Raw genomic sequence first — 21,604 nt, 5'->3', positions numbered from 1 at the left:
CATTTACTAAATATATCATTTTTACTCAAAAATGCGTAAATTAAGAGATTTTCGTATTTTATTTTCATTCAAAAACCGTCTGCTGAAATTCATTTTTCATTAAAAATGTGATATTCAAAAAACGATAAAGAGAAAATAAGAATTAAACGATCAGATGGACAAAATTTAAAATGATAAAAAATTTGTTGGGAAAGTTCTTAGGTCGAGAATTGCTCTCCACCACATAAAGAAAAAAAAACCTTTGAGAAATGTTCGTTCTATTTTTTCTCTTCACATTTTTTTTGTAGTCTTTTCTCAGAAAAGTGTAAAAATTCTTAACGATGTTATGAAAAAAATAAAAAAAACAAAGATTTTTAATTTCAGAATCTACATTTTTGTTCATCGACAATTAAGCTAAAAAACGTCAAAAACAGCTATGGATTTTTGAAAGTTTGTTGTTGATTGCTGCATTTTCAACTCAAATTTTCAAAAACCCGTGACTGTCTTTTAAAGTACCAAAAGAGCAATAAAAACACGAACAAAGACAGCCGTAGATTTTTGAGGGTTTGTCTTTGATTGCAACTTAAACTTTCGATTTTTCGATATCCCGATTTGTCAATTTTCCGATTTTTATTATAGACTTTTCAATTTTCCGAATATTCAAATTTCCGATTTTTCAATTTCTCGATTGTTTCATTTCCTCTTTTTCGATGTTCCGATTTTGCATTTAGATTTTTCAATTTCTCGGTTTATCCGGTTTTTGGGTTTTCAGTTTTTCATTTTCTCGATTTTTCGATTATTCGACATTCAGTTTCTTGATTTTCATATTTTTCAAATTCCCGATTTCTTAATTTTCTGATTTTTCAATAAGATTTTTCGATTCTTCGAATTTTCGATTTCTGAAGTTTTTCGATATTTCAGTTTTGAGGTTTCTGACTTTCTGGATTTTGTGTTTGAATTTTTCAAAGTCTCGGTTTTTCATTTACATTTTTAATTTTGTCGATTTTTCGACTTTTCAATTATGTATTTGATATTTCAGTTTACGATTTTTCAATGTCTTAATTTTTCACTTTTTTTTATTCTTCAATTTCACTTAGTCCAACTTTCGATTTTCCACTTTTTCCGATCCTTCAATCTTTCAATTTTCGATTTATCGACTTCTTGAATGGTCGATTTTTTGATGTTTCAATTTTTCGATTTTTCGATTTCTCAACTTTTTGATTTTTCAATTTTTCATTTTCTCGAATTTTCGACATTCAAATGCTCAATTTTTACATTTTTCCATTTCCCGATTTCTCGATTTTCCGATTCTTCATTAAAATTTTTCAATTTTAGTTTTTCGATTCTTCGACTAACCGATTTCTCTTTTCAATTTCTCGCTTTTTCAGTGTTTCGATTAATCAAATTTTCGATCTATCTTTCTTTTCGGTTTTTCCATTTTTCAATTTCAGAACTTTTCGATATTTCAGTTTTGTGACTTCTCAGTTTTTCGATTTTTCACTTTTTCCGATTCTTCAATTTTTCGATATTCTATAATTTATCGATTTCTCGAATTTTAGAATTTTTAATGTATCAATTTTCCGATTTCTCGACTTTTTGGTTTATCAATTGTTTTAGATTTTTTGACATTCAATTTCTGGATTTGTATACTTTTCGATTTCCCGATTTCTCGATTTTCCACTTTTTCGTTTAGATTTTTGATTTTCTTCATCTTTCGTTTTTTCAATTTCTGGACATTTTAGTATTGCGACTTTTTAACTTTTTAATTTCTTGATTTTTTAATTTCTCGATTTTTAAAATCCAAATTTTCTGTTACATTTTCCTATCTTGTGATTTTTCGATTTTTTGATTTCTCAACTTTTCGAAATTTCAGTTTTGCAACCTTTCAATTTTTCGATTTTCGATTTCTCCACTTATTGATTTTTCAATTGTTCATTTTCTCGATTTTTCGTCATAAAAATGTCTCGATTTTTACATTTTTCGAATTCCAGATTTCTCGATTTTCCAATTTTTCATTAATATTTTTCAATTTCTCGATTTTTCGATTTCAGAATTTCAAAATTTCAGTTTTCCGATTTTTGAGTTTCGGGATTTTCTGTTTGGGTTTTTCAATTTCCCGTTTTCTCGATTTTCCGATTTTTCGTTTAGCTTTTTGATTTTCCCTAGTTTTCGACATTTCAGTTTTGCGATTTTTCAATTTCTCGATTTTCCACTTCTTCGGCTCTTAAATTATTCGATTTTTCGATTTTCACAATTTTGGTTTCTTAATTTTCCGATTATTCAAATTTTCGATTTTTCAATTTTTCAATTTTTCGATTTTTTCTTTTTCTATTTTTCAATTATTCGATTTCTCGATTTTTCAATGTTTCAATCATTATTCAAACTTTCGATTTATCAATTTTTTTCGCTTTCTCCATTATCAATTTCTCAGTTTTTCCTTGTTTCAGTTTTGCGATTTTTCAATTTTTCCATTTTTCGACTTTTCGACATTTTAATTCCTTAATTTTTTAATTTCTCGATTTTTTAAATTCCAGATTTTTCAAACTTTGGATTAGATTTTCCAATCTTCCGATTTTTCGATTTTTCGACTTTTTGATTTCTCAACTTTTCGATATTTCAGTTTTACGAGTTTTCAATTTTTCGATGTTCGATTTATCGACTTTTTGATTTTTCAATTGTTCATTTTCCCGATTTTTTGACATTCCTTTTCTCGATTTTTACATTTTGAAATTCCCAATTTTTCGATTTTCCGATTTTTTATTAAGATTTTTCAGGTCCTCGATTTTTCGACTTCAACTTTCTGGGTGTTGCGTTTGGAATTTTCAAGTTCCCAATTTCTTGATTTTCCGATTTTTCATTTAGATTTTTGATTTTCTCTATTTTCCCATATTTCCGTTTTGCGATTTTTTAATTTCTTGATTTTTCACTTCTTCGATTTCTCGATTTTTCGCTATTTTGATTTCTCAATTTCTAGATTTTTCAATGTTTTGACTATTATTCAAACTTTCGGTTTATATTTTTTTTGCTATTTCTCCATTCTTCAATTTCTTAATTTTGCGATATTTGAGGTTTACGATTTTTCAATTTTTTTTCATTTTTCGACTTATCGACTTTTTCATTTCTTGCTTTTTCAATTTCTCGATATTTTAAAATCCAGATTTTTCAAATTTTCTATTAGATTTTCCAACCTTTTGATTGCTCAACTTTTCGATATTTCAGTTCTGCGACTTTTGAATTTTTCAATTTCTCAATTTATCGGCTTTTTGGGTTTTCAATTTTTCATTTTCTCGATTTTTCGATTATTCGATATTCAGTTTCTCGATTTTTACATTTTTCAAATTCCCAATTTCTTGATTTTCTGATTTTTCAATAAGATTTTTCGATTCTTCAACTTTTCGGTTTCTGAAGTTTTTCGATATTTCAGTTTTGCGATTTTTCATTTACATTTTTAATTTTGTCGATTTTTCGATTTTTCAATTATTCGATATTTCAGTTTTACGACTTTTCAATGTCTTAATTAATCACTTTTTCTATTCTTCAATTATTCGATTTCCCGATTTTTCAATGTTTCGATTATCACTTTTTTCGGCTTCGATTTTTACTTTTCAACTTTTAATTTTTTGATTTTTGTATCTTTCGATTTTTTAAAATCCCAAGTTTTCAAATTTTCGATTCGATTTTTCACCTTTTCGATTTTTCACTTTTCCGATTCTTCAATCTTTCGATTTTCGATTTATCGACTTCTGGAATGTTCGATTTTTTTTGATGTTTCAATTCCCCCATTTTTCGATTTCTCTGCTTACTGATTTTTCAATTTTCCATTTTCTCGATTTTCACATTTTACGATTTCCTGATTTCTCGATTTTTCGATTTTTCATTAAGATTTCTCAATTTCTCGATTTTTCGAGATTTTAGTTTATTGATTTTCGACTTTTCGATTTCTCTTCTCGATTCTTCGATTTTTCGATCTCTGAATATTTTCATTATTTCAGTTTTGAAATGTTTCAATTTCTAGATTTTGTGTAGAGATTTTTCAATTTTCCGGTTTTTCATGTAGGTACATTTTTTATTTTATCGATTTTTCGATTTCTCAACTTTTCAATATTTCAGTTTTGCTATTTTTCAATTTCTCGATTTTTCATTTTTTCAATTTTTCAATTATTCAATTTCTCTATTTTTCACTATTTTGATTTCTCAAATTTTCGATTTTTTCTTTTTCTATTCTTCAATTATTCGATTTATTGCTTTGTCAATGTTTGCATTATTCAAAGTTTTGATCTATCTTTCTTTTTCGGTTTTTCCAGTTTTCAATTTTCAACTTTTAATTGATTTCTTTCTCCATCTTCCGATTTTTTAAAGTTCCGACTTTTCGACTTCTTGATTTATCAACTTTACAATATTTCAGTTTTGCGACTTTTCAGTTTTTCGATTTTTCACTTTTTCCGATTCTTCAATTTTTCGATATTGAATTTATCGATTTCTCGAATTTTCGAATTTTTAATGTAGACATCAATTTTCCGATTTCTCGACTTTTTGGCTAATCAAATGTTCATTTTCTCGATTTTTCGACATTCAATTTCTGGATTTGTAGACTTTTCGATTTTCCGATTTCTCGATTGTCCGATTTTTCATTAAGATTTTCCAGTTTTCTGATTTTTCGAGATTTCGATTTTTCGATTCTTCGAATTTTCGATTTCAGAATGTTTTCATTTCACTTTGACGATTTTTGAGTTTCTGGATTTTTCAATTTTCCGATTTCTCAATTTTCCAATTTTTCATTTAGATTTTTGGTTTTCTTTATCTTTCGATTTCTCAATTTCTGGACATTTCAGTTCTATTTTCGACTTTTCAACTCTTTCATTTCTTGATTTTTCAATTTCTCGTTTTTTTAAAATCCAGATTTTTAAAATTTTCTATTAGAATTTCCAATCTTTTGATTTGTCGATTTTTTGATTTCTCAACTTTTCGATATTTCAGTTGTGCAACTTTTTAGTTTCTCGATTTTTCACTTTTTCGATTCTTCCAATATTCGATTTTCATTAATATTTTTCAATTTCTCGATTTTTCGATTCGTCGACTTTTCGATTTCAGAATTTCTTCGTTTCAGTTTTACGATTTTTGAGTTTCTCGATTACCCGTTCAGGTTTTTCAATTTCCCGATTTCTTGATTTTCAGATTTTTCATTTACACTTTAGATTTTTTCTATTTTTCGATTTCTCAATTTTTCGACACTACAGTTTTGCGCTTTTTCAATTTCTCGATTTTTCACTTCTTCGGTTCTTAAATTATTCGATTTCTCGATTTTTCACTATTTTGGTTTCTCAATTTTTCGGTTTCCGATTTTTCAGTTTCTCGATTTTTTCTTTTTTGATTCTTCAATTATTCGATTTCTCAATTTTTCTATGTTTCTATTATTATTCAAACTTTCAATTTATCAATTTTTTTTCGGTTCCTCCATTTTCAATTTCTTAGTTTTTCCTTGTTTCAGTTTTGCGATTTTTCAATTTTTCCATTTTTCGACTTTTCGACATTTTAATTCCTTAATTTTTTAATTTCTCGATTTTTTAAATTCCAGATTTTTCAAACTTTGGATTAGATTTTCCAATCTTCCGATTTTTCGATTTTTCGACTTTTTGATTTCTCAACTTTTCGATATTTCAGTTTTACGAGTTTTCAATTTTTCGATGTTCGATTTATCGACTGTTTGATTTTTCAATTGTTCATTTTCTCGATTTTTTGACATTCCTTTTTTCGATTTTTACATTTTGAAATTCCCAATTTTTCGATTTTCCGATTTTTCATTAAGATTTTTCAGGTCCTCGATTTTTCGACTTCAACTTTCTGGGTGTTGCGTTTGGAATTTTCAAGTTCCCAATTTCTTGATTTTCCGATTTTTCATTTAGATTTTTGATTTTCTCTATTTTCCCATATTTTCGTTTTGCGATTTTTTAATTTCTTGATTTTTCACTTCTTCGATTTCTCGATTTTTCGCTATTTTGATTTCTCAATTTCTAAATTTTTCAATGTTTTGATTATTATTCAAACTTTCGGTTTATCTTTTTTTTTCTGTTTCTCCATTCTTCAATTTCTTAATTTTGCGATATTTGAGGTTTACGATTTTTCAATTTTTTCCATTTTTCGACTTTTCGACTTTTTCATTTCTTGCTTTTCCAATTTCTCGATATTTTAAAATCCAGAATTTTCAAATTTTCTATTAGATTTTCCAACCTTTTGATTGCTCAACTTTTCGATATTTCAGTTCTGCGACTTTTTAATTTTTCAATTTCTCGATTTATCGGCTTTTTGGGTTTTCAATTTTTCATTTTCTCGATTTTTCGATTATTCGACATTCAGTTTCTCGATTTTTACATTTTTCAAATTCCCGATTTCTTGATTTTCTGATTTTTCAATAAGATTTTTCGATTCTTCAACTTTTCGGTTTCTGAAGTTTTTCGATATTTCAGTTTTGCGATTTTTCATTTACATTTTTAATTTTGTCGATTTTTCGATTTTTCAATTATTCGATATTTCAGTTTTACGACTTTTCAATGTCTTAATTATTCACTTTTTCTATTCTTCAATTATTCGATTTCCCGATTTTTCAATGTTTCGATTATCACTTTTTTCGGTTTCAATTTTTACTTTTCAATTTTTAATTTTTTGATTTTTGTATCTTTCGATTTTTTAAAATTCCATGTTTTCAAATTTTCGATTCGATTTTTCAACTTTTTGATTTCTCACCTTTTCGATATTCAGTTTTGCGACTTTTCAATTTTTCGATTTTCCACTTTTCCGATTCTTCAATCTTTCGATTTTCGATTTATCGACTTCTCGAATGTTGGATTTTTTGATGTTTCAATTCTCCCATTTTTCGATTTCTCAACTTATTGATTTTTTAATTTTTCATTTTCTCGATTTTTACATTTTTCGATTTCCCGATTTCTCGATTTTGCGATTTTTCATTAAGATTTCTCAATTTCTCGATTTTTCGAGATTTTAGTTTATTGATTTTCGACTTTTCGATTTCTCTTCTCGATTCTTCGATTTTTCGATCTCTGAATATTTTCGATATTTCAGTTTTGAAATGTTTCAATTTCTAGATTTTGCGTTTAGATTTTTCAATTTTCCGGTTTTTCATGTAGGTACATTTTTTATTTTATCGATTTTTCGATTTCTCAACTTTTCAATATTTCAGTTTTGCTATTTTTCAATTTCTCGATTTTTCATTTTTTCAATTTTTCAATTATTCAATTTTTCTATTTTTCATTATTTTGATTTCTCAAATTTTCGATTTTTTTCTTTTTCTATTCTTCAATTATTCGATTTATTGCTTTGTCAATGTTTGGATTATTCAAACTTTTGATCTATCTTTCTTTTTCGGTTTTTCCATTTTTCAATTTTCTAACTTTTAATTGATTTCTTTCTCCATCTTCCGATTTTTTAAAGTTCCGACTTTTCGACTTCTTGATTTATCAACTTTACAATATTTCAGTTTTGCGACTTTTCAGTTTTTCGATTTTTCAGTTTTTCCGATTCTTCAATTTTTCGATATTCAATTTAAAGCGTATTTTAGAATGTTAGTTTTTTGTTTTTGTTGCTTTCTCTTCTTTTTAATATTTGCTTATTTATAAGTAATTGTAAGTTTATAATTCTATGTAAAGGTAATTGTATGTTTATAATTCTATGTAAAGGTATATATCCGTTAATAAACATTATTATTATTATTATTATTATTATCGATTTCTCGAATTTTCGAATTTTTAATGTAAACATCAATTTTCCGATTTCTCGACTTTTTGGCTAATCAATTGTTCATTTTCTCGATTTTTCCACATTCAATTTCTGGATTTGTAGACTTTCCGATTTTCCGATTTCTCGATTGTCCGATTTTTCATTAAGATTTTCCAGTTTTCCGATTTTTCGAGATTTCGATTTTTCGATTCTTCTACTTTTCGATTTCAGAATGTTTTCATTTCACTTTGACGATTTTTGAATTTCTGGATTTTTCAATTTTCCGATTTCTCAATTTTCCAATTTTTCATTTAGATTTTTGGTTTTCTCTATCTTTCGATTTCTCAATTTCTGGACATTTCAGTTCGATTTTTCGACTTTTCAACTCTTTCATTTCTTGATTTTTCAATTTCTCGTTTTTTTAAAATCCAGATGTTTAAAATTTTCTATTAGAATTTCCAATCTTTTGATTTTTCGGCTTTTTGATTTCTCAACTTTTCGATATTTCAGTTGTACAACTTTTCAATTTCTCGATTTTTCACTTGTTCGATTCTTCCAATATTCGATTTTCATTAATATTTTTCAATTTTTCGATTTATCGATTCGTCGACTTTTCGATTTCAGAATTGCTTCATTTCAATGTTACGATTTTTGAGTTCCTGGAATTTCCGTTCAGGTTTTTCAATTACCCGATTTCTTGATTTTCCGATTTTTCATTTAAATTTTTGATTTTCTCTATTTTTCAATTTTTTCAATGTTTCAGTTTTTCTTTTTCTGTTCTTCAGTTATTCGCTTTTTCGATTTTTCAATGTTTCGATTATTATTCAAACTTTAAACGTATCAATTTTTTTTCGGTTTCTCCATTTTTAATTTCTCAGTTTTTCCCCATTTCAGTTTTGCAATTTTTCGATTTTTCCATTTTTCGACTTTTCGACATTGTAATTCCTTAATTTTTTTATTTCTCGATTTTTTAAAATCCAGATTTTTCAAATTTTGCATTAGATTTTCCGATCTTCTGATTTTTCGATTTTTCGACTTTTTGATATGTAAATTGTTCATTTTCTCGATTTTTCGAAATTCCTGTTCTCGATTTTTACATTTTTCGAATTCCCGATTTCTCGATTTTCCGATTTTTCATTTAGATTTTTCAGTACCTCGATTTTTTGATATTTCGATTTTTTAATTCTTCGACTTTCTGAGTTTTGCGTTTAGAATTTTCAATTTCCCAATTTCTCGATTTTCCGATTTTTCATTTGGATTTTTGATTTTCTCCATTTTTCGATATTTCAGTTTTACGATTTTTCAATTTCTCGATTTTTCACTTCTTCGATTTTTCGCTATTTTGGTTTCTCAATTTTTCAGTTATTGGATTCGACGATTTTTCAATGTTTTGATTATTATTCAAACTTTCGATTTATCAATTTTTTTCGGTTTCTCCATTTTTCAATTTCTTAATTTTTCAATATTTGAGTTTTACGATTTTTCAATGTTTCCATTTTTCGACTTTTTAATTTCCGGATTTTTCAATTTCTCGATTTTTTAAAATCCAGATTTTTCAAATTTTCTATTAGATTTTCCAAACTTTTGGTTTCTCAACTTTAGGATATTTAAGTTTTCAATTTTTCAACTTTCGATTTAATGACTTCTCGAATTTTCGATTTTTTAATGTTCCAATTTTCCGATTTCTCGACTTTTTGATTTTTCAGATGCTCATTTTCTCGATTTTTCGACATTCTAAATTTCGATTTTTTTATTCTTCCGACTTTGCGATCTCTCAATTCATTGATATTTCAGTTTTGCGATTTTTGAATTTCGATTTTTCACTTTTTCGATTCTTCAATTCTATTCCTCTTCTCGATTTTTCAGTATTTGGTTTCTCAACTTTTCGGTTATGTATTCAAATTTTCCATTTTTCAGTTTTTAGCGTTTCCACTTTTTCTGTTCGTCTCAAAAAATGTTTCGATTATTCAAATTTCCGGTTTATCAATTTTTTGCTTTTTCGATTTCTCAATTTTTCGATATTTCGGTTTTGAGATTTTTCAATTTTTCGACTATATTCAAAATTTCGATTTTTCAAATTTTTAAATTGATTTTTCAATTTCTCAGCTTTTCGATATTTAAGTTTTGCGATTTTTCAAGGTTTGAATTTTTCATTTTTTCGATTATTCAATCTGTCAATATTTTAAGTCTGCCTTTGAAACTACCGAAAAAACAATGAAAACACGATCAAAGACAGCCATGAATTTTTGAAAGTTTGTCGTTGATTGTTACATTTTCACCATTCAAATTTTCAAATTGACAGGTAATCTAACAAGACAAAAAATGTATCAAAGACAAATCTTCAAAAATCTATGACTGTCTTTGATCATGTTTTTGATTGCTCTCCGAGTAATAAATTCTGTGGCAAGCTGTCAAAATTTTAATGATATACTGTTTCGAATTTAATCGTTGTAATAAAGTACATAAGAAAAAAAAAAGAAAAAAAAAACGTTCAAAAAACGTACAGATGACAATAAGACATGAGTTTTATGTGTGTATGATTTATTTGTTCAAAGAAATAAGGATTTTTCTCATGAACGTGGACAGGATTCTTACGAATTTTTAAACTCGCACTAGTGAGTAAAGTACATATTTTTATCACTAGTGACTAGAACAACATGTTTCCTTCTACAATTTTCATTTTTTTCATCGACTATATTAAAATCACGATTCAAAAGGAAACTTTTTTCAATAATATACCTAGAATACTCACGTTTCATCTGGATCACAGTCTCTGAAGCCCTTGGCGAACGGATTACTCGCAATCTTCAGTTGCGTTATCTAATAAAAAAAAAGAAAAAAACATGCTAATAAAAAACCAAAATGTGCAACTTCTAAAATTAAAAATATAAAGCTACAAAGAACTATTTTTCCATGAGCGTGCTGAAAGTAAGCTCTTTCTGCATTCCTTCTGGAATTGACGTCACTTCAATACATTTTCTAGAAATAAATTTTCTAAACAACTATCTTTGTAAAAAATGGTTACCCCCCCCCCACTCACCCTATGATTCTGGTACGCCGTCACCGCTGTGAACGCCGTCTCCGGAAACACGAACGTCTTGAAGTTCTCGCTGCACCCCTCCTCGCTCGCACTGCTCCCCCCCTTCCCCGGCAGGTACACGATGTGGAACCTCGGCTGGTACCGGTGCATCGAATTCAATATAATCTACCCCCCAAACAAACCAATCAGCCTCCCCTCCGGCCGCCATCGCTCCTACTCACGTGACCGTTGTCGTCCAGCTGGTTATTGGTCAGCTTGAGCTTGTCAAACGAGACCGTCTGCTTCATCCACTGCGCCCCGGTGGCGGGGCTGTCCGGGTGCACGTGTATCCTTGGCGGCGACACGGGGTCGGCCTTGCCCGCCACCACCCAGCTCGAGCTGTGGAAGGCGTACCGGTAGCGCTTGTCGTCGACCGGGACGAAGTCCATCATCAGCATGTACTCCGAGTGCAAGTCCAGGCCGCACAGCTTCACCTGGAAGGTGGGGAACATGCGGCGGCCCGCCTTGGTCACGATCATCTCGGTACCCAGGGAGTGGAACTCGTCCCAGAGGTGCTTCATCTCGAGGATGGCGCCGGCGTTGGTGAGCGCGGGCGCGATGGCGCTGTTGAGGCTAAGAGTATTGGTTTTCGGTGTGACTACTAGTCGGCGGCTGCGCTACTCGTATAAAGCGTGCGTTTTTTGTACCTACTTGTGGTTTTTGTTGTGCGTGTTGGTTCTGTTGTTGTTGTCGCGTTCGGGTTCCGGCTCGACGGGAATGGAATCGGCTTGGTCTAGGGGAGAGTAGGCTTTTCGGTCCTTGCCGGCGCTTTGGAGGCATGCTAAAAAATTATTTATTTAAATGTCGCACAACTTAACTATTCTTACGTCAGTTTTACTAATGAACGTGTTTTTTCCCGAACTACTAGGAATTAATGAACAGGAGCTAGATTGATCGTCGACTAAACATTTACTTTGCGCTACTCGCCCATTATAACATAAAAAATTGGCTAATCCGTATGCGAAATGTAGGTAACGTAAACTTTGTTTCTCCTGAACGTAAATATTTTTTTATTATTGTAATCTTCAAAAAGCCAATACCCAAATGCCCCTTTAATTAAAAGCCATCCACTCGTTTTGTGTCACTGTTCGTGAACTAACACAGCCGAAAATAAAGTAAGAGATTATTTTGCCAGTGATGTGCAACGTACTTGAAGTAGTTGTTATTTTTATTTACATGGGTTTTATTTTTTGTTTACTGGGTGATTTGGTAGCTTGTTAGTAAATAAGTACGATACGCATTTTATGAAGTCAAGAAGCATTCGAATTTTTGTAATGAGTTGCACCAACTTTTAAAACCTGATGCAAAAAAATCGTAATAGAGTTCAGATTGTCTGCAAAACTATAAATTAACCCTCAAAGCCTGACAAGGGTCCTCACCAAACGTTCCTCAGCATTATTGTAAATAATACGTTTCTTTAACTTTCATGTTTTCATTTTTTGTGTTTATACAATTTTTTGCTTGATGACAAGAGTGCGACTTAATTTATAAATGACAGCAACATTCTTTTCACGAGAACCCGTTAACTCATTTTGAAATTCTCGTGTTTTTCTTGACGGTTTCAAAGAAACTATAACAAAAAGAGTGGGGACATACTGTACAATAATTACCAAAAATCAAGGCCAATTTGATGACTTTTTCAACTGAACACCCGATATGTATAAAAGAGATTCATCCATAGATGGCCACAGAATTTGATTAACAATGACTTTATTGCAGCAAAACGAATCAAATCATCGAGAACTTTTAGGCTGAATCAAAACCAATTTTTTGTATTTTTTAAATTTTGAATTGTGGCTCTCGTAATGTATACAATGTGTTTGAAGAAAATAAGGCCAGGCCTTCTGGTGTTTATTTTTTCGCGTATAGCATTGTGTGTCAAATTAAACCATTTTAAATTTTTTAAATGTCACCCTTCTTGTAAAGATTTTTTTTTTTAATTTATTAATGTAACACTGGAAAGCCCTCCAAAATCCTATAATGTACTTAAAAAAAACACAGGAGGCGGGAAGTTTTTAGGTTATTTCAAAACCAAAAACACTAAGGCCCCCAAGATTCCCAACTTTCTGTAAACAAAAAAGAAAATACTGAGGGCCCTCAAGATTCTTTAATTATCTTAAAAAAAAACACTACGAGACCCTAAGATTCTTCCAAATTCCTGCAAAAAAAAGCAAAACATGGGAAGGATAACCAAGATTATCTTATCTTTTTTTAAAAAAGCTTCAGGATATCCCAAGAAGCTTTTAGACTGATTCAAAACCAAAAAGGACTAGCCCCCACCCCCAATATTGTTCAACATTCCCCTAAAGAAAATTAAAAAATGAGCCCCCAAATTTTTTAATAATGTTTAAAAAAAACATTAGCGGCTCCTGAGAAGTTTTCAGGCCGAATCAAAACTGTTCATGTGGCCCCCAGAATCCTCAAATTCCTATAAATAAAAAAACACTGACGGCCGTCAAGATTATTTAATTTAATTTTTGTAAAAAATACTAACCGCTTCCGAGAAGCTTTCAAAACCAAAAAAACTAGGAGCCTCCAAGATTCTTTCAATTTCCTGTAAACAAAAAAAATCTCCTGGGGGGCCTTAACATCACTTAATAATTAAAAAAAATCATTCAGGGCTCCCGAGAAACTTTCAGACTGAATCAAAACCAAAAACATGAAGGGCACCCAAGATACTTTCAAATTCCTATAAATAAGAAAAAACGCTGGAAGCCCTTAAGATTTTTTAATAATTAAAAAAAAAGACTAGAAGTTCCCGAGAAGCTTTCAGACTGAATCAAAACCAAAAACATTAAGGGCCCTCAAGATTTTTTTACTAATCTTTACAAAAACACACCATGGGCTCCCGAGAAGTTTTCAAATTCCTGTAAACAAAAGAAACACTGGGGGCCCTTAAGATTTTTTAATAACCTTTAGCATAAAACACTAGAGGCTCCTGAAAAGCTTTCAAATTCCTGTAAACAAAAAAAAAACACTGGGGATCCTCAACGTTCTTTAATAAGCTTAAAAACACTAGGGACTCTCGAGAAGCTTTCCGATTGAATCAAAACCAAAAACATGAGGGGCACCCAAGATATTTTTAAATTCCTATAAATAAGAAAAAACGCTGGGAGCACTTAAGATTTTTTAATAATTTAAAAAAAAGACTAGAAGTTCCCGAGAAGCTTTCAGACTGAACCAAAACCAAAAACATTAAGAGCCCTCAAGATTTTTTTACTAATCTTTACAAAAACACACCATGGGCTCCCGAGAAGTTTTCAAATTCCTGTAAACAAAAGAAACACTGGGGGCCCTTAAGATTTTTTAATAACCTTTAGCATAAAACACTAGAGGCTCCTGAAAAGCTTTCAAATTCCTGTAAACAAAAAAAAAAAACACTGGGGATCCTCAACGTTCTTTAATAAGCTTAAAAACACTAGGGACTCTCGAGAAGCTTTCCGATTGAATCAAAACCAAAAACATGAGGGGCACCCAAGATATTTTTAAATTCCTATAAATAAGAAAAAACGCTGGAAGCCCTTAAGATTTTTTAATAATTAAAAAAAAAGACTAGAAGTTCCCGAGAAGCTTTCAGACTTTATCAAAACCAAAAACATTAAGGGCCCTCAAGATTTTTTTACTAATCTTTACAAAAACACACCATGGGCTCCCGAGAAGTTTTCAAATTCCTGTAAACAAAAGAAACACTGGGGGCCCTTAAGATTTTTTAATAACCTTTAGCATAAAACACTAGAGGCTCCTGAAAAGCTTTCAAATTCCTGTAAACAAAAAAAAAACACTGGGGATCCTCAACGTTCTTTAATAAGCTTAAAAACACTAGGGACTCTCGAGAAGCTTTCCGATTGAATCAAAACCAAAAACATGAGGGGCACCCAAGATATTTTTAAATTCCTATAAATAAGAAAAAACGCTGGGAGCCCTTAAGATTTTTTAATAATTTAAAAAAAAGACTAGAAGTTCCCGAGAAGCTTTCAGACTGAATCAAAACCAAAAACATTAAGGGCCCTCAAGATTTTTTTACTAATCTTTACAAAAACACACCATGGGCTCCCGAGAAGTTTTCAAATTCCTGTAAACAAAAGAAACACTGGGGGCCCTTAAGATTTCTTAATAACCTTTAACATAAAACACTAGATTCTCCTGAAAAGCTTTCAAATTCCTGTAAACAAAAAAAAAACACTGGGGATCCTCAACGTTCTTTAATAAGCTTAAAAACACTAGGGACTCTCGAGAAGCTTTCCGATTGAATCAAAACCAAAAACATGAGGGGCACCCAAGATATTTTTAAATTCCTATAAATAAGAAAAAACGCTGGAAGCCCTTAAGATTTTTTAATAATTAAAAAAAAGACTAGAAGTTCCCGAGAAGCTTTCAGACTGAATCAAAACCAAAAACATTAAGGGCCCTCAAGATTTTTTTACTAATCTTTACAAAAACACACCATGGGCTCCCGAGAAGTTTTCAAATTCCTGTAAACAAAAGAAACACTGGGGGCCCTTAAGATTTTTTAATAACCTTTAGCATAAAACACTAGAGGCTCCTGAAAAGCTTTCAAATTCCTGTAAACAAAAAAAAAACACTGGGGATCCTCAACGTTCTTTAATAAGCTTAAAAACACTAGGGACTCTCGAGAAGCTTTCCGATTGAATCAAAACCAAAAACATGAGGGGCACCCAAGATATTTTTAAATTCCTATAAATAAGAAAAAACGCTGGGAGCACTTAAGATTTTTTAAAAATTTAAAAAAAAGACTAGAAGTTCCCGAGAAGCTTTCAGACTGAATCAAAACCAAAAACATTAAGAGCCCTCAAGATTTTTTTACTAATCTTTACAAAAACACACCATGGGCTCCCGAGAAGTTTTCAAATTCCTGTAAACAAAAGAAACACTGGGGGCCCTTAAGATTTCTTAATAACCTTTAACATAAAACACTAGATTCTCCTGAAAAGCTTTCAAATTCCTGTAAACAAAAAAAAAACACTGGGGATCCTCAACGTTCTTTAATAAGCTTAAAAACACTAGGGACTCTCGAGAAGCTTTCCGATTGAATCAAAACCAAAAACATGAGGGGCACCCAAGATATTTTTAAATTCCTATAAATAAGAAAAAACGCTGGAAGCCCTTAAGATTTTTTAATAATTAAAAAAAAGACTAGAAGTTCCCGAGAAGCTTTCAGACTGAATCAAAACCAAAAACATTAAGGGCCCTCAAGATTTTTTTACTAATCTTTACAAAAACACACCATGGGCTCCCGAGAAGTTTTCAAATTCCTGTAAACAAAAGAAACACTGGGGGCCCTTAAGATTTTTTAATAACCTTTAGCATAAAACACTAGAGGCTCCTGAAAAGCTTTCAAATTCCTGTAAACAAAAAAAAAACACTGGGGATCCTCAACGTTCTTTAATAAGCTTAAAAACACTAGGGACTCTCGAGAAGCTTTCCGATTGAATCAAAACCAAAAACATGAGGGGCACCCAAGATATTTTTAAATTCCTATAAATAAGAAAAAACGCTGGGAGCACTTAAGATTTTTTAAAAATTTAAAAAAAAGACTAGAAGTTCCCGAGAAGCTTTCAGACTGAATCAAAACCAAAAACATTAAGAGCCCTCAAGATTTTTTTACTAATCTTTACAAAAACACACCATGGGCTCCCGAGAAGTTTTCAAATTCCTGTAAACAAAAGAAACACTGGGGGCCCTTAAGATTTCTTAATAACCTTTAACATAAAACACTAGATTCTCCTGAAAAGCTTTCAAATTCCTGTAAACAAAAAAAAAACACTGGGGATCCTCAACGTTCTTTAATAAGCTTAAAAACACTAGGGACTCTCGAGAAGCTTTCCGATTGAATCAAAACCAAAAACATGAGGGGCACCCAAGATATTTTTAAATTCCTATAAATAAGAAAAAACGCTGGAAGCCCTTAAGATTTTTTAATAATTAAAAAAAAGACTAGAAGTTCCCGAGAAGCTTTCAGACTGAATCAAAACCAAAAACATTAAGGGCCCTCAAGATTTTTTTACTAATCTTTACAAAAACACACCATGGGCTCCCGAGAAGTTTTCAAATTCCTGTAAACAAAAGAAACACTGGGGGCCCTTAAGATTTTTTAATAACCTTTAGCATAAAACACTAGAGGCTCCTGAAAAGCTTTCAAATTCCTGTAAACAAAAAAAAAACACTGGGGATCCTCAACGTTCTTTAATAAGCTTAAAAACACTAGGGACTCTCGAGAAGCTTTCCGATTGAATCAAAACCAAAAACATGAGGGGCACCCAAGATATTTTTAAATTCCTATAAATAAGAAAAAACGCTGGGAGCACTTAAGATTTTTTAAAAATTTAAAAAAAAGACTAGAAGTTCCCGAGAAGCTTTCAGACTGAATCAAAACCAAAAACATTAAGAGCCCTCAAGATTTTTTTACTAATCTTTACAAAAACACACCATGGGCTCCCGAGAAGTTTTCAAATTCCTGTAAACAAAAGAAACACTGGGGGCCCTTAAGATTTCTTAATAACCTTTAACATAAAACACTAGATTCTCCTGAAAAGCTTTCAAATTCCTGTAAACAAAAAAAAAACACTGGGGATCCTCAACGTTCTTTAATAAGCTTAAAAACACTAGGGACTCTCAAGAAGCTTTCAGACTGAATCAAAACCAAAAACATTACGGACCCTGAAGATTTTTTACTAATCTTTACAAAAACACACGAAGGGCTCCCGAGAAGCTTTCAAATTCCTGTAAACAAAAAACAAACACTGGGGGCCCTCAAGATTTTTTAATAACTTTATCATAAAACACTAGAGGCTCCTGAAAAGCTTTCAAATTCCTGTAAACAAAAAAAAACACTGGAGACTCTCAACGTTCTTTAATAAGCTTAAAAAACACTAAAGATTCTCGAGAAGCTTTCAGACTGAATCAAAACCAAAAACACTAGGAGTTCCCAAAATTCTTTTCAATTCCTGTAGACAAAAAAAAAACACTGGGGGCCCTCAAGATTCTTTAATACTCTGAAAAAAAAACATTAAGGGACCCGGGAATCTTTCCGGCTGAATGAAAACCAAAAACATGAGGGGCACTCAAGACACTTTCAAATTCCTATAAATAAGAAAAAACGCTGGGAGCCCTTAAGATTTTTTAATAATTAAAAAAAAAAACTCTAGAAGTTCCCGAGAAGCTTTCAGACTGAATCAAAACCAAAAACATTAGGGGCCCTCAAGATTTTTTACTAATCTTCACAAAAACATACCATGAGCTTCCGAGAAGCTTTCAAATTCCTGTAAACAAAAAAAAAACACTCGGGACCCTCAAGATTTTTTAATAACCTTTAACATAAAACACTAGAGGCTCCTGAAAAGCTTTCAAATTCCGGTAAACAAAAAAGACATGCTAGGGACTTCCAAGAAGCTTTTAGACTAAATCATAACCTAAAACACCAGGAGTCCCCAATTTTTTTTTAAATTCCTGTAAGCAAAAAAAACTCTGAGGGTCTGCAGCAAGATTCTTTAATTATTATCTTAAAAAAAAACATTACGGGCGCCCGAAAATCTTTCAACCTAAATTAAAACCAAAAACAAGAGGGGCACTCAAATTCCTATAAATAAGAAAAACGTTGGGAGCCCTCAAGATTTTTTAATAACCTTTAAAAAACACTAGGGGCTCTTGAGAAGTTTCCAAATTCCTGTAAACAAAAAACACTGGAGATCCTCAAAATTCCTTAATATTCTTTAAAAACACACTAGGGGCTTCCGAAAAGCTTTCAGACTGATTTAAAATCAAAAACACGAGAGACACCCAAGATTCCTATAAATAAGAAAAACGCTGAGAGCCCTTAAGATTCTTTAATAAAAACTTAAAAAAAAAACACACTAAAGGCTCCCGAGAAGCTTTCAGACTAATTTGAAACCAAAAACACAAGGGACATCCAAGATTCCTATAAATAAGAAAAATGCTGGGAGCCCTTAAGATTCTTTAACAATCTTAAAAAAAAAAACACTAGGGGCTCCCGAGAAGCTTTCACACTGAATCAAAAACAAGAACACTAGGGGTCAAGATTTTTTAATAACCTTTAGCAAAAAACACTGGGGGCTCCCGAAAAACTTTCAAATTCCTACACAGGAAAATATACCTATATTATTTAATAATCTTTAAAAAAAAACTGGGGACTCCCAATAAGCTTTTAAACTGAATCAAAACCAAAAACAGTAGATTCACTCTCAACATTCAATTTCTTATAAATTAAAATAAAAAAAAAGTGGTCCCTACAAGATTTTTTAATAAACTTTAAAAACACACACAAAGTGCCCCCGAGACTCTTTCAAATTCTTATAAACAAGACCCCCAAGGCCCTTTAATTTTCTTTAAAAAAACACTTGAAGCTCCCGAGAAGCTTTTAGATTTAATCAAAGCCAAAAACACTAGAGGCCCCTAAGATTCTCTCAAATTCCCGTAAAAAAAAAATAAACACAGGAGGCCCTCGGCATTCTTTCATAACCTTTAAAAAAACACTAGGGACTCCAGAAAAGCTTTCAAATCCCTGTAAACAAAAAAAAACATTGGGAGCTCTCAAGCAGTTCTTTATATTAATAATCTTTAAAGAAAGCGCTAGAAATTATTATTATTATTATTACTATAATTAACTTAAATAGATGTAGAGACAGGAATTTGAAAGAATCTCCGCACTCAGCTGAATTATTATGTCCTTGTAGAAAAAAAAATGTAGATTAACAAAAATTATAAAAATTGTCAGACAATTTTGAGATGAATTAACTATCGATTTCTACATCATTCAAATAACTGCCTCAATAAATTCATCACAGCCATCTTCACACAAAAGTTGAATTCATTTGACAAAATGTGACATCTTGTACCAACATTAATAAATTCAGAAAAAAAAATCTCTGCAAGAATCTCTAAAAATATATAGGAATAGCGTGGAGATCGTGGTATATTTATTAAAATGATTTCATTTGACTTCACACAATGCCATACAACTGATTTTTTTTTTCAAATGCACGGTATTTTATCCAAAAATATGAGATTTTTATTGTTTAATGCAACTCAGTATAAAATACGTCATATAAAACGTTAAATTAGAATTAGAATTTAATACTCTTTGAAACATTCCGGCTCCATTTTATCTCTCAGATAAGTCTCCGCGGCCTTATACCTATGCTCAGAACGGAAAGAAGTATTGAAATTCTGTAAACGCCAGTGTCGTTAGCTTCAAAAGGAAAGTTTAATTAATAAACTAAATGTTTGGACTCTTGTAATAGTTTTTCTTTTATCATTAAAAAATTAAATAAATATATTATATATGGTCTATTAGCGTATAGTAACCTGGGTTTGACTTCTTTAAAAATGTTATTTTTTAAAGAGAGTAAAATTTACGTTATGTCTAAAATTTAATTACTTTGTATCGAGATATTTTACAGATAAATATTTTGTTATTTTTAAAATTTCGAAGAAAAGAAAAACTGAAATCAAGTTAATGCGTGATTTTAAACACAGGGAGTCAAAATTGAACCAACAATATGAAATTTTCTGAAGAAAAAAAGATCTTTCTAAAACAACAGTTTTTTTAAGACTTAAAAACTTCGTGAATTGCAAAAATTTTAGAAGTTCTTTGGATTTTCATTTCACAGCATTTCTGATTACACTGAATTTCTAGAAAATTCGTGTTCTTACTTTAAAATTTTCTAGTACGTACCTAATTGTAATCCTCCGAGTTTTTTAATTTTGTTCACAAAACGTCGTTTGGAATTACAGTTAATCTACAGTGTGTTTACAATTAAGGAAAGTAACCTTTTTTAACAGCACATCAGTTGTAAATTTCACCACAGGACCCTCCAGATCGTCTAGAACGGCCTTATCAGAGATTTTTCCACACCCACCCCTCTCCTCGGCACCCACTTAATCAAGCTCCCGAGGTGCCAGCCGCCCAACCCGACGCTGCCGACGCCCGGCGTCTAATTGTAGCCACCCGACGCAAACCATCTCACTAAATCAAGCGGTCTCATTAGTTAAACACATTGCACATTTGTAACCAAAGCGTGTGATTTATACGGCGCTCGAAAAAACAAGCCATCAATCACCTTTTTTCCGAACTCCCCGTACACTCACCCTCGATCTGCTTCATCGGCGTCACTCCCGACCCGTACTGCCAGTTCTCCCCCGAGCCGTAGCAGTACTGCTGGTACGCCACCGAGTCCATGGCCGTGGCGGCGGCGGGGTCCTTCAGGAACTGGGGGTGGCTGCTCTGCTGGTGGTGCATCTTCACATATTTTTCACGCCGCCACTGTCACTCTCCTTTTTCCACACCCGCCACTAGATTTCCCGAGTTCAAAAACCCAATTAATCTAAAATCTAGTTACCCGCGTCCAATGAAAACTTGATTAGCTCCGCAAGCAGTCGCGAACAGTTGAACGTCGTCACTTTTAATTTGATCACGGCACGAGCGATGAAATCGAATTTTCGACACCTTGGAGCGTATTAACCTGGAATTTATAGTTCTGGCGTTAGAACTCCGAGTTATGTATGTGTATAACAGAACGGTGATGAAAACGCGCGTACACACGATACAATACGCGGAAAAGCGGCGCGATCGGAATTATCAACTCACCTCTGGACGCACCTGTCACTCGATCGTCTATCCCCCGAGCTTTTTTTGCGCCTCTTCGCGCCGGATTTTTTTTACACGTATGCACGTGTCTGCGCGAAAGAAAAACTAATAACGTCGACGACACACCACTGTCGACGGATTATTCTCTTTTATATCATTAACTATTTAGATATTTTCACGGCCAACTTAAA

The 21,604-nt window shown here is 31.7% G+C and overlaps 1 protein-coding gene across 2 annotated transcripts in view; it reads right to left on the bottom strand.

The window, feature by feature from the left end:
- Positions 1-21,604, bottom strand: part of LOC135138256 (T-box transcription factor TBX10-like) — a 44,953-nt gene extending 23,349 nt beyond the window's left edge. Inside the window, exons 1-6 of one of the 2 annotated variants that reach the window (XM_064068187.1) lie at positions 21,414-21,604; positions 20,915-21,288; positions 11,441-11,570; positions 10,972-11,362; positions 10,751-10,915; positions 10,463-10,530 (exon numbers count right to left, since the gene is read on the bottom strand). In XM_064068187.1, coding sequence (XP_063924257.1) covers positions 10,463-10,530; positions 10,751-10,915; positions 10,972-11,362; positions 11,441-11,570; positions 20,915-21,065 — 905 coding nt within the window. In that variant the 5' untranslated portion in view covers positions 21,066-21,288; positions 21,414-21,604. Of the gene's footprint in view, positions 1-10,462; positions 10,531-10,750; positions 10,916-10,971; positions 11,363-11,440; positions 11,571-20,914 lie in introns of both variants that reach the window. The other variant, XM_064068188.1, reaches the window with a different exon arrangement.

This window comes from Zophobas morio, unplaced genomic scaffold (assembly GCF_036711695.1).
Source record: "Zophobas morio isolate AGI-343-1 ecotype UQ-CSIRO unplaced genomic scaffold, CSIRO_AGI_Zmor_V1 ptg000030l, whole genome shotgun sequence".
Lineage (NCBI taxonomy): Eukaryota > Metazoa > Arthropoda > Insecta > Coleoptera > Tenebrionidae > Zophobas > Zophobas morio.
Note: the sequence above shows the minus strand (reverse complement) of the source record. Positions and strands in the feature narration are given on the sequence as shown.